A 14008-nucleotide genomic window follows, 5' to 3' on the forward strand; every position below is an offset into this window, starting at 1 on the left:
CCCGGGCTTCTATTGGAATTCTATAACGCATATTAGCAAGCCATCATCGCCGTTTTAAAGGCGATAATTTTAACGAGGTTCTTGCTAATATGCCCCTGTGTTTTTAAGTGAATTTCAGAGTGCTAAAAATGACTAAAAATACATTCCTACTGCCCGTGTCTAAGTGCCGGAAGAACGGTTAATATCTCCAAAAATCTATTTTATATAAAGCCGGATCAACCAGCGATTGTCGTCAATCGGTGACGCTTCGGTTCCAAACTAAGGACAAAGCACTTGTGTTTTTTTATGTTTACTTCATTTGGCTATCACCTTCAATGTGGTTTATCGACAAACTTGTATATTATTCTGCAGTATTTCTAAATAAACAACAGCTCGCCTCAAAGCAGATATATTTGCCTCTTTTCTATCTGGTATTTTGGAAAGGAAGGTTTGAATCTATCTTGGGAGTGTTCAGGCATGCGGCTCCTGCGTGTCAGCGCGTGCTCTGCTTAAAATCCCTCCCCTTATAACTCGGGCCATTTCCATTTTACACGTCGGCACCGCTCCGTCCTTAGCGGCTGGGGCAACTTTTCACAAGATAGACAAGAAACTCCTGGATTTTTCACAGGCAACTTCTTTTACGAAATGTATATTTCAAGGAAAATATTTGGCATCACTGGTTTCCAGAAATTTGCCCCGAAAGGTGAATTTTGAGATTGCGGCAGATCCAACAAGCATTGGCCAGACCGCTCCGGGAGTGTGACCTTGTGCGTCCTTAAATAAATGCTGAAGTGTAACACACTGCCCCAGTTCAGGAAGGACCTCAAGACCTGGCTTTTCGAGTGACCCCAGCACTCAACGGAACCGCCCCACCCATGCCCCCCAGCGCCTTGGCTCAGGGTGCGGGGGGAGGCAGGCAGTTGGGCATTGGCCGGTGCCTCAGGGTCACCTGGAGGCCGGTTCTTTGGGCCTCTGTAAGCCGGCCCAGAGACTTACTTTCTTCCCCAGTCCACGCCAGCCCACTGTAATGTGAATGTTAACTGGAGCTGGGTCCTGGGGTGCTTTGGCCTCAGGGGTATCGCACCTTGGCGCCCTGCCTCATGTGGCATGCCCTAGAATGCAGGGGCGTCGCTGGGGGGGCAGGTGATTTTGCACCATTTGACCATTCTCACCTAAGTCCCCCTTGAGCAGAGGGTCAGTGTGCTTCTCTGGACCCCTCCCCTGGCAGGTCTTGGCTCTGGGGCTATAGCCAGCAGGGGAGGGGGCGAGTAGGAGAAGTGGCCTCCCTAGGGGTCAGCTGTTGTCACCTCTGCCCCAGTTTCTTTTAGGCCTTGTTGGGGAGGGGGGAGGGGCGGGTTGCATAAAATTGGATGTGGCATCGTGGTAAGAGCTGCCCTTGTATCCGGTCAGCACACACAACAGGACAGCTGGCTGCAATAAGAATATTAATGACCTGTTGTGCGTGCTGACCGGATACAAGGGGTGGGAGGGAGGGGTGATACACCGGCAGGTGTACACATGTGTTTGCACTAGGACAAGGGTGCAGGCCACGGAGGGCTCAGAACTCCCAAGGGCCCTGAGGGGTCAGAGGAATGGACGCGGGTGGAGGCCGCAGAGGGCTCAGACCTCCCAAGGGCCCTGAGGGGTCAGAGGAATGGACGTGGGTGCAGGCCACGGAGGGCTCAGACCTCTCTAGAACCCTCAGGAGTCAAAGCACTGGACACGGGTGCAGGCCACGGAGGGCTCAGACCTCCCTGGGGCCCTCGGGACTCAGAGGACTGGGCAAGGGGGGAGGCTGCAGAGGGCTCAGACCTCCCTGGAGCCCTTGGGAGTGAGAGGACTGGGCAATGTTGCAGGCCACGGAGGGTTACGACCTCCCTGGGGCTCTCGGGAGTCAGAGGACTGGGCAAGGGGGGAGGCCGCAGAGGGCTCAGACATCTCAAGGGCCCCGAGGGGTCAGAGGACTGGACAAGGGGGGAGGCCACAGAGGGCTCAGACATCTCAAGGGCCCCGAGGGGTCAGAGGACTGGACAAGGGGGGAGGCCACAGAGGGCTCAGACATCTCAAGGGCCCCGAGGGGTCAGAGGACTGGACAAGGGGGGAGGCCGCAGAGGGCTCAGACATCTCAAGGGCCCCGAGGGGTCAGAGGACTGGACAAGGGGGGAGGCCGCAGAGGGCTCAGATCGCTCTGGAGCCCTTGGGAGTGAGAGGACTGGGCAATGGTGCAAGCCATGGAGAGCTCGGACCTTCCTGGGGCCCTGAGGAGTCAGAGGGCTGGACAATGAGAACGCACACGCTTCTCCCATGGTACGCCTCTCTGGGCAGAGCGGCTCAAGGGAGCGGCTCGTGTTACCTTGCGTTACTCCAGGTTTACCAAGCAAGACAGGGCCGTGCGCGGCGGCCTGCGTGGCTCGGTAACTATCGTTGCCATTGGTAGCGCCCTTCAAGCTGAACCTCATTAAAATGCAGAAGGCCCGACACGCGACACTTCCCCCGAAACACCGCCCGGTGCTCTCCAGCGACCGCCTCGTTTCCGCTGTACCTCAGAATCCTCCCTAATGTCTTCTGGAAAGTACAGCGCCCGATTTCCGAGCATTTCTCCGAAGCACGCAATGGAGGGTAAACCGTGGCCAATCGCCCATGACGTGGCCATTCAGCAAAGTGAAGACCGCAACTGCGTCAATTTCAGAATTAATAAGCACCAGGAAGAGGCCTGGAGGCAAATGTATCACTTTGAAGGTTTCTAAGAACATCTGTAAAGGGTACCGAAACCACGTGTTGGTGAAACAGTCCCACAGTTCGACGTCTGGAATAGAGCTGGATGTCGTTAGACGCATCTGAAGGTCACAGACACTGAGGCGCTTGCACGGGCGGGACCCGGAGATCATTTGAATAAAGGTACTTTTCGCCCAGAGGCTTGAGGGAGCCTCAGATTCTCTCACTATACTGTTAATGTCAACCCTAAACACAGAGGGAGGGGAGTCCCAGGAGGGGGTCACTGACCCGCCTCGATGCCCTATAACAACCACTGCTGAACACCCCTCTTAATGTCAGACTTCACCTACACTGCAACCTCTTCAGCCCTGGGTGCTCACTACGTACAGCCACCACATTCAAGCTATCCAGGCTGATGAGGGTTTATGCCCCAAAACCGGTCCCCGGATGCTTGTTTCCGGTTCAGGGAAGACCTGGCTTGGCAGTTCGGGCTGGACTGTTTCCATGAGGCACAGGGTCAGGGCTGATTTGCATATGACTGGGTCCAAACAGAAATGGCATGGGGAGCAAAAAAACTATGGCTGTAGGCTCAGATCTCTGTACTGGGGGTGAATGTATGACATTGTTCTGCATTCTGTCCATCAATTGTTCTTTTTAGAGCCAGGAGAGCGTGAAACCGCTGTGAATCAAACATGGCCACTCAGTAAGAACAAGTCGAATCGGCCTCTTCCTTGCCACAGCCCCCCTTCCTTCCGTCTTTTGGCGACCTCGCCTAATTAAAACCTTATGAACATTTTGTTTATTTCATTATTTTTGTAATTTCCTGACTGATAAATAATGTTGTTTTACGCAAGTAATTTTACAAAAGCGCACACTTGTAAATATTTTCTTTTCTTATTGAAATAAACAACGGGGATACATTAAACATGTTATGAAATAAAACATCCTGCATTCACATAAAGCTTTTAAGGGACCGACTGCTCAAGGAGGAGAAAAAGGGACACAAAAGAAGGAGAAGCAGGTCTGTGATATTTGTCTCTCAGGAGGAGGACAAAGGGAGGCTCTCTGAGGCTGTGGAATCAAACATGGAGGGACCCAAGAGAGGCCGCGTGCAGAATGAGGCTTGTAACAAAGTTCGGCCATCTTGTAATGGGCAGGAGCCGTTCTCAAAAGACATCACTTCCAGCCCAGAATCAATGTATTCTACCTTGTTACAAGCAGGAAACAATAAATTGTTTTCTCCCTTTTTGCAGATTTCCTTTTAGGGAAGGTCACAAAATGGCTTCTACGTTGTTTGCCAGGACAAAAAAATAAACACTGAATATGAGCTTTTGTGCATTTCGGCAAATAACACCTTAGCTGCTTCGCAAATATCCCTCCCCAGTGCTGCGCTGTCCATTGGAACTAGTGCTGAATGGACGTCCAATGGTCGTGCGCAGCACTGGGGAGGTAGCGCTCGTGACGACCGTTGACCGTCAGCAGAGGTTAATGTACCACGCCCAATAAATCCACGCCCGAGGCAAAGTGACCCTCTCTTTTTATTACAAACTGCTGCATAAACAGAGCATCAGAGTTTGTTCCCTCCTCAGACTTGGCTTCAGGACCCGCGCCTGCGGCCTCCAAGGCCCAAAGCCGAGCAGAGGCCGCGAGGGCTTCGAGGCTGCGGCCAAAAGTGTCTGGATGACCCGCCAGGGCCCTACTTACGGAATGGAGCTTAACTTCTGCACAAAAGCACTACTAAGGCATCTGATGGGGTCAATGAGCTGCGCGAGAGAGAAATCCATTCTGCACAATAATCGCCTGTGTCAGGCGGTGGGCGGGCTGTGCGACCACCACGGTTCAAGGAGGTTCATATCTTTCACACCCCATGAGATCTTACAATTTTCAAAGATGTGGCCCCTCAGATAGGAATATGGGCAGTTCAATATATTTGGGGGGCTTTTAAGATGTTGAAAAGTGACCCCACAACAAAGAGCCATGCATGTCTCGTGGTGAGCGGACGGCACTTGGAGGCACCTTACTTCACAAGCCCGATTTATATCTGTGTGTAACACTTCCAAAATAATGACTAAACCGAGAGCGAGCCCCATCTTCGTCTGGGGATCGGTTGTACAAATCTGGGGGCATATCAACAAGGGGCAGCGATAATATCGCTGCTTTAGAGCCTGTTTTCGGGCGAAAAGCGGCGACAATATTATTGTATTATCAACAAGGACACGCTAGCGCGTGTTTCCTTGCATTAGCGCCCCTTGCCAGCACGCCTCCCATTGCGTTGCTAATAAGATGCAAAGGAGGCGTGCCTGAGAAAACACCATGGGTAAATATCGCTAACCCAGCTTCGTGAAATTAACAAGGGTTAGCGATATTTGAAATCACGTTAAGTATGCCTTAATGCAGGAATTTAACATCTGTTAAATTCCTGACTAAGGCATACCTAACATGGGGGGTGGATTGTGTGGTTAAGACCACAGGCCCTATCACCAAGGATATCGCTGTTTTCCTTGGAACATCGCTGGAAAACCAGTGATGTTCCATGGAAAACACCGCTATCACTGGAACAATTAACCCCATTTCGCTATGCGTTGTTGATAAAGCGCTAGCATGGCGATAATTTCCAGCGATAACTGCCGATATGCAATCTGACGCTAAGAGCGGCCTGCGATAATTATCACTGCCACTTGTTCATATGCCCCTCGGACTACAAAATAGAAGATTCATCAAGTGAAACTAAAACTTAAGTAAATGTCCAGCCCTGATGTGCAGAGACCCATTACTAAAACACCCTCGTTTCCCTTTGAAGACAACAGAGCTGTAAATAATGTTGGACGTCGGCAGGAACCTGGACATGTCTGGCACCGACCCCGTGAATTGTTCCTCAACCACATTTGGGAGCAAACGACATATATTCGGACCGGCCCTAAATCTGCTTGAGCCTTTCTTGACCACTAATTTCTTTATAGATGGAGATTTGACCGCCTCTTCCAACAGGCCCGGAGAGTGGCTGGTGACTTTATTCGAGAAACCTAACTTCAGGAGGGAAGTGATTGGCGCAGCAGCCGAAAATGCTGCGTTGCGTGAGAAGGAGAGAGCAGGAGAGCGCCGCAGCGACGGAGATACGGCACTGTCTTCCCCTCTCCTAGCGCCGGTGCACCATCAGGCAGCCGTGCGCCACGCACGCACCTTTGCACCATAGTGCACGAGCGTCTGCGTGAGTCCAGCATAGGACAATGCTTAGATTAACTTTACAACTTTTCCCACGTTGTATGTGTGTTGTACAGCGCACCAGACATGCAAAGTCAGACAAGAAAGGAGAAACAAAAGCATTTCCCCCTGATAGCGCCTATTTGAAATAGGTGTTTTTTTAATGTAAAACCCTGTGTGCTTTTTTTATAGATATGGTTTTGCGTCAAGCACCGTCAGTGGTTGCCTGGGAACGCCCAAGCACCACACAGGGAACGCTCCCTTGGGCTTAAGTAATGCAGAGCGGCGCTGTGCGCTGTGCGCTGTGCGCTGCTTTGCGTTATTTTTAAGTGAATTTCCAGTGCAATAAACAAGTTTTGCGTTGGAAAGTAAGGCCTTAATTTATCAAGGTTACGAGTCGCCCTCGCGCTAGACGAAGGGACACAGGGTGACGCAAAGCCTGAAATGAGATGCACCAAGACATGCAAGGCCTCCTTGCAGGGCCCTGATGATTGTAGAGAAATGCAACACAGCGCAAATCACTGCCTTGTGTTAATCTGTGGCAGGGAGGCGTGGCCACGCATCCACTCATGCATTCTGACACATTCACAGATTCACCAGCGCTGGTCGATTATGAAAAGCATCGGAGTTGTTCGTGTCCGCACCAGAAGAGCAACAATCTCATTCATATACGTATCTTTTGTTCTCCGTGTTACTTCCTCGTTCTATGTGCGCTGCATTCGGCCTCTAAGGATTGTTTTGTGCAGGAAGGTGTCTCTCAATCCTGCCCTCAACGCAGGCCCCTTTGTAACATGACGTAAGGGCCCTTACATTTGCGTTCGGCAACAGTTTGTGCGCGGCACAGAGCAGGAATGCACCGTATAATATTAAATACGCCACATTGCTGCCCTCTCCCTTTCACGCAGCGCAGCGCAGCGCGGTGCCTGCTGCGTTGCGGGGAATATTGATAAAAATGGGCCTACAATGGAAAAAAGATTTTGTGTCGATTTGTGTCACTTTTGTGCCACAAACACGGTGCAAAATCTTTGTAAATATTCCGACCCCCAGTATATACATTGAATTACAGGTTTCAGACGCTGTATCAACAAAGCTGTTAAGAGGTCATTTATTTTCAGCCTTGTTACTGATTTGACCTGAGCCCTGAGGTCCCCGGTGCGCTGTGTGAGCGCCGGCGCAACGCAGGCGCAGTCAGGAGCGTCATTGGATTGGATTGTCTCATTCCAGCAGGTGCCGCCCCTACAAATGCTGTTAACTTGGGCCTGTTTGAATTTACGAACTGAACACCACACGTGTGCACAAGGAGCGTGAGCCGGCCCCGACTGCACCAGTGCACAGGGCCTGTGCGTGTGCCAACACCACACGTGTGCACGAGGAGCGTGAGCCACCCCCGGCTGCACCAGTGCACAGGGCCTGTGCGTGTGCAAACACCACACGTGTGCACAAGGAGTGTGAGCCAGTCCCGACTGCACCAGTGCACAGGGCCCGTGCGTGTGCAAACACCACACATGTGCACGAGGAGCGTGAGCCGGCCCCGACTGCACCAGTGCACAGGGCCTGTGCGTGTGCAAACACCACACGTGTGCACGAGGAGCGTGAGCCACCCCCGGCTGCACCAGTGCACAGGGCCTGTGCATGTGCAAACACCACACGTGTGCACAAGGAGCGTGAGCTGGCCCCGACTGCACCAGTGCACAGGGCCTGTGCGTGTGCAAACACCACACGTGCGCACGAGGAGCGTGAGCCACCCCCGGCTGCACCAGTGCACAGGGCCTGTGCGTGTGCAAACACCACACGTGTGCACAAGGAGCGTGAGCTGGCCCCGACTGCACCAGTGCACAGGGCCTTTGCGTGTGCAAACACCACATGTGTGCACGAGGAGCGTGAACCACCCCCGGCTGCACCAGTGCACAGGGCCTGTGCATGTGCAAACACCACACGTGTGCACAAGGAGCATGAGTTGGCCCCGACTGCACCAGTGCACAGGGCCTGTGCGTGTGCAAACACCACACGTGTGCACAAGGAGCATGAGTCGGCCCCGACTGCACCAGTGCACAGGGCCTGTGCATGTGCAAACACCACACGTGTGCACGAGGAGCTCCGCTTCCTGCAGAGGCGGGGGTGCTAGAAGGAGTGGGCATCGCATGGTTAGAACGAGAGGGGCCGGGGGCGCTGCACCCCAGGACAGAGATGCTAGTGTCTGACCCAGAGCGCCTGGTGACAGCCAGAGCCCGTCGAGGCGCTGTCTGAAGTCAGGGGGCGCAGAGATCCGGGGTCGTCGAGCGTGGTTGTGGCTGCAAGAAGTGCACGGCACTTTCATGGCCCTGGCACGGTTCATGCTATATAAATATCTACATATATACATACGTATGTACATGCATAGATACACCCAAACATCATGCATACATACATACGTACAATGCTATGTACATAGATGCATACAAACATACATAGATACATGGATACATACTGTACATATGTTCATAGATACATACATATGCATACAGACATACATATACATACATATATACATACGTGGATACATAGATACATACGCACGTTCCTAGATATGTACAGGGCACAAGTCCTAGAAAAAGAAGTGGGGGGACGCTGCCATCATGACAGGAAGTGACATCACGCAAGGTGGCTTACACCATCAGATTCATTGCCTCCCCTTGCTCACTCCTTGGATGCGATTGCATCCGAGAGGCCAGCGCATGAGCAGCGTTCTGAATGAGCTCCGATCTCGCCCCAGAGATGCCAAAGAGTGAATGTGTGGCTCCATTTGCTCCAGTTATTGAGCTCCCGGTAAAATAAGTGGGGGGACGCCGTCCACCCGTGTGGTACCCCGACTCGAGCCCTGGATTCGTAGTTACATACAAGCGTACATACTTACACACATGTTCATACATACATACGTATATAGATACGTACATATCTTCACACATAGGTACATAGATGCATACGACCGTACATAATACATACATACGTTCTTTCTTACTTACCCACATGTTCATACATACAAACACGGACATACATACGTATAGATATATACATAGATGCATACAAGCGTATATAATGCATACACAGGTGCATACATGCGTAGACTGCGGCTATCCTCGCATGTTCCCCTCTGGCTCAGGCCTCACGTGCACCCTGGCTGGTCATGTCAAGTCTAACGCTGCGCAAACACCCAGCAGTTCATGACACGGCCGCTAGATGGCGCTGTGGCCTTACTCATGATGAGGCTGTGATCCTGCGCACATGCATTGACCCATGGGTGCAGGCCGTCCAAAGGCTGTGCTGACAGCCCCCGGTGCATTCACTCCACGCCGCCGCTGGGTGGCGCTGCGGTGTGATTTATTTCGGGAAATCTGAATCTGAATTGTGGAATAACGGGGACTGATACCGTTTACAGAAAGAGCTCTCATTCATAGGCAGAGTTTTATTACCACCCTTTTGTTGTTGATAATAGCAATACATTAAAAAACAAGCATTGGCAAATGCAATAGGCCTCCCCTTTAAAAGGGCACTGCAGACCTATTGCAGCCCTGCAAACTTTGAAATGACTTCACCATGTGAGGAGGGGGCAGGGCCTTGAAAGGGTGGGGTCTGGTGGGGGAGAGGGGCCTTGAGCCAACAGAGGAGAGGGTGGAGGGGAGGGAGCAAGAAGAGGGCCTGGGGCTCAGGGCAGCACTGTCCAGGGCACCTCAACTCTGACAAAAAGCACAAATAACAGAGACTTGGAGGCTGCTGCCAGCGCCCTGGGTGGATGTCAAGCCCCTGGTGGGAGTCGGGTGGGCGGAGCCTGCACAAAGCCCTGCAGGGGGTCCAGCTCACTGCATGCACTGGGTGTGGCATCATCTCATCGTGTGAAGAGGGAAGATACTGTGTGGCACAGGGTGGCATGGCATGAGCTGGCACCTCTGTGCATTGAGTGATCCAATGCCTTTGTGCAAGGGCGCCCCTGTGCATATATATTATTGTTATTATTGGTTTACTGTTCTAAGATAGCCATTGTAAACATTTTATTTAAAAATGGCCTCCGGTGTGTCATGACGCAGCCACGCACATGGCGGCCATCTTGGAATGGTAAAAAACATTTCTAGAGTATAGATGACATAATGCATTGGGCATGAGGAACAAGGTTGCATGTCAAGCCTGCAATTTGAAAACGGATAATATGTATATGTGTCAATATATGTATTATGAAATGACTACATGTGATCACCAACATTTAGAGTTGAGCTACTAAATCGCATGTACACATTTGAGTGAATAGAAAAAAGTATAAATACAAATCAATTTGATGAAATTGGAAAAAATGTTGATATTGATTTTTGTGAATTGTGCACACGGGTTTCAAGTACAGTTACTTGAATTAATGATACATATAATGCAGTGGCGGCCATTTTGAGGCTGCTCTAGAACATCAGGCAACGCGTTCTTCAGCAGGGCCTGTACACTGAAGTCCAGGCGCTGGTACTCTCCAAACTGGACAATAGGATGCCTCTCCTTTCCGGTCTCCCCAAAGCTCCCCTGGCACCCCTGGAGTGGCCGCCTTGTTACAAGTCACAAACAATGTTAGCCCATTTCTCCTATTCTCTGCACTCCACAATGGCTCCGCACTGAAGCAAGAGTCCACTCCATGGCTGCATGCATCACCCACACACCCTCCACAGCAACACACCGTCCTGGCGAAAGGGGCGTCTGCACAGGGGGGTTATGGAGAGGAAACCTACTAGTGGGTTAGAGATTGAGCACTCTCCAGGGAAGGGTCTTCCAGAGCAGGCACCGAGCCCAGGACCATCTAAACGCTTGGCAGACAGGCACAGAGACCACCCTGACCCAATGGTGGGTACCCCCTGGAGGGGTCTCTCCCCCCCAAATACCCCTGAAAATTGTATGGCTGACTCTGCTAGGCAGCAGGACAGATGCCAGGCAGTGGCCAGGCACATAAGGTCACCATAGGACAGGCATGCAAGGTCGCCACAGGCAATGGGCAGGCATGTTGGGTCACCACAGACAGTTGAAAGGCACAAACAACTGCCTCAATAGGGCCCCTGTTGGTGGGTCTGGCCACAGTGCATCCCCCCGACAGGAGTCATGGCCACCCCATCGTAGCCTGCTTCCGTGAGTGCAGCTGAGGGGGGGCTCACCCCCTCAGACTCCAAGAAGGACCATTGGGGGGCAGGGCCCACCGGGGACAGGAGAGCTGGGCAGCTTGGCATGAGCATGGGCCCCAGAGGGAAGGCCATTCCTGATGTCTTACCCAGGACGTGGTTGGGCCCCCAGCGGGCAGTGCACGGGGGCCTTTGAATGCAACGTATGTGTGGGTGCAAGCCAAGATTGGTTACAGAAGGTCTAGGGGTGTCGGGTGCCCCTCATATTAGGGCCCCCCGAGGAGAGCAACACCCGCCCACGAGAGAGTTATAACCAGGCCTATCTTAAGCCAAGATGGTGAGTTAAAAGTCCAGGCCAGAAAGAAGAGTAAGGGGGTGCAGCTTGCTACTGAGATGAGTGGGAGGGATGAATGGGGGGGGGTGTATCACAGGGTATTGGAAAGGAACCTGCTCCCGAGGCAGAGCATCAGGCCTGGCCTGTCACCTGACGGGGCAGTCTGGAGGTGCACCCCCCCTGCAGCTTCAAGACAGGTGTCCCCAGCTGGGGGCGCTGTGGGGGGTCTGTGTGGCCCTTGTAGAGAGCCCCATGCACTCTAGTGTCTCACAGTGTCTTTTTTCCTCCTCCTTACAGCACTCGAAGACCCCAGCCTCCTCCTTGAGCTTCATGGAGAGCCCGGAGCCCCCGGAGCACACACTGCGGGTGCAGCCCCGCCAAGAGCACGCCTTCTGGAAGCAAGCAGTGGCCACCAGGACCACCTCCCCACAGGTACCCCGGGACGTGGGATGGGGGATGATGCGGTGCTTGGGGTGGTGCATGGGGTGGTGCACGGAACGGTGCATGAGACAGTGCACACAGTGGTTCATGGAGTAGTACAAGGGGCAGTTCATGGGGTAGTTAACAGGGCCATGGAATAGGGGGTGTATGGGGCGATGCAAGAGGCTGTGCGTGGAGCAGTACGAGAGGTGGTTTATGGGGCGGTGCATGGAGCCGTGCGAGGGGTGGTTCATGGGGCAGTGCATGGAGCAGTGCTAGGGGTGGTTTATGGGGCAGTGCATGGAGCAGTGCTAGGGGTGGTTTATGGAGCAGTGCAAGGAGCAGTGCGAGGGGTGGTTTATGGGGCGGTGCATGGAGCAGTGCGAGGGGTGGTTTATGGGGCGGTGCATGGAGCCGTGCGAGGGGTGGTTTATGGGGCGGTGCATGGAGCAGTGCGAGGGGTGGTTTATGGGGCGGTGCATGGAGCAGTGCGAGGGGTGATTTATGGGGCGGTGCATGGAGCAGTGCGAGGGGTGGTTTATGGGGCGGTGCATGGAGCAGTGTTAGGGGCGGTTTATGGGGCGGTGCATGGAGCAGTGCAAGGGGTGGTTTATGGGGCGGTGCATGGAGCAGTGCGAGGGGTGGTTTATGGGGCGGTGCATGGAGCAGTGCGAGGGGTGGTTTATGGGGTGGTGCATGGAGCAGTGAGAGGGGTGGTTTATGGGGCGTTGCATGGAGCAGTGCGAGGGGTGGTTTATGGGGCAGTCCATGGAGCAGTGAGAGGGGTGGTCTATGGGGCAGTGCATGGGGCAGTGCATGGAGCAGTGCGAGGGGTGGTTTATGTGGCAGTGCATGGAGCAGTGCAAGGGGTGGTTTATGGGGCAGTGCATGGAGCAGTGCGAGGGGTGGTTTATGGGGCGGTGCATGGAGCAGTGAGAGGGGTGGTTTATGGGGCGTTGCATGGAGCAGTGCGAGGGGTGGTTTATGGGGCAGCCCATGGAGCAGTGAGAGGGGTGGTTTATGGGGCAGTGCATGGAACAGTGCGAGGGGTGGTTTATGGGGCGGTGCATGGAGCAGTGCTAGGGGTGGTTTATGGGGCAGTGCATGGAGCAGTGTTAGGGGTGGTTTATGGGGCGTTGCATGGAGCAGTGCGAGGGGTGGTTTATGGGGCGTTGCATGGAGCAGTGCGAGGGGTGGTTTATGGGGCGGTGCATGGAGCAGTGCAAGGGGTGGTTTAAGGGGCATTGCATGGAGCAGTGCGAGAGGTGGTTTATGGGGCAGTGCATGGAGCAGTGCGAGGGGTGGTTTATGGGGCGGTGCATGGAGCAGTGAGAGGGGTGGTTTATGGGGCGTTGCATGGAGCAGTGCGAGGGGTGGTTTATGGGGCGGTCCATGGAGCAGTGAGAGGGGTGGTCTATGGGGCAGTGCATGGAGCAGTGCGAGGGGTGGTTTATGGGGCGGTGCATGGAGCAGTGCGAGGGGTGGTTTATGGGGTGGTGCATGGAGCAGTACTAGGGGTGGTTTATGGGGTGGTGCATGGAGCAGTGCTAGGGGTGGTTTATGGGGCAGTGCATGGAGCAGTGTGAGGGGTGGTTTATGGGGCGGTGCATGGAGCAGTGCGAGGGGTGGTTTATGGTGCAGTGCATGGAGCAGTGTGAGGGGTGGTTTATGGGGTGGTGCATGGAGCAGTGCGAGGGGTGGTTTATGGGGCTGTGCATGGAGAAGTGTTAGGGGTGGTTTATGGGGCGGTGCATGGAGCAGTGTGAGGGGTGGTTTATGGGGCGTTGCATGGAGCAGTGCGAGGGGTGGTTTATGGGGTGGTGCATGGAGCAGTGCTAGGGGTGGTTTATGGGGCGGTGCATGGAGCAGTGTGAGGGGTGGTTTATGGGGCGTTGCATGGAGCAGTGCGAGGGGTCGTTTATGGGGCGGTGCATGGAGCAGTGCGAGGGGTGGTTTATGGGGCGGTGCATGGAGCAGTGCTAGGGGTGGGTTATGGGGCGGTGCATGGAGCAGTGCTAGGGGTGGTTTATGGGGTGGTGCATGGAGCAGTGCAAGGGGTGGTTTATGGGGCGGTGCATGGAGCAGTGTGAGGGGTGGTTTATGGGGTGGTGCATGGAGCAGTGCGAGGGGTGGTTTATGGGGCGGTGCATGGAGCAGTGAGAGGGGTGGTTTATGGGGCGTTGCATGGAGCTGTGCGAGGGGTGGTTTATGGGGCGGTCCATGGAGCAGTGAGAGGGGT

At 53.8% G+C, this 14008-nt stretch overlaps 1 protein-coding gene across 1 annotated transcript in view; it reads left to right on the forward strand.

Moving 5' to 3' along the window:
• LOC147684285 (forkhead box protein P3-like) overlaps positions 1-14008 on the forward strand; it is a 123142-nt gene that overhangs the window by 9107 nt on the left and 100027 nt on the right. The window contains exon 2 of the mRNA XM_086940153.1: positions 11647-11781. Within this exon, the coding sequence (XP_086796279.1) occupies positions 11647-11781 (135 nt within the window). The remainder of the gene's footprint in view (positions 1-11646; positions 11782-14008) is intronic.

Source organism: Lissotriton vulgaris, chromosome 10 (genome assembly GCF_964263255.1).
Source record: "Lissotriton vulgaris chromosome 10, aLisVul1.2, whole genome shotgun sequence".
Lineage (NCBI taxonomy): Eukaryota > Metazoa > Chordata > Amphibia > Caudata > Salamandridae > Lissotriton > Lissotriton vulgaris.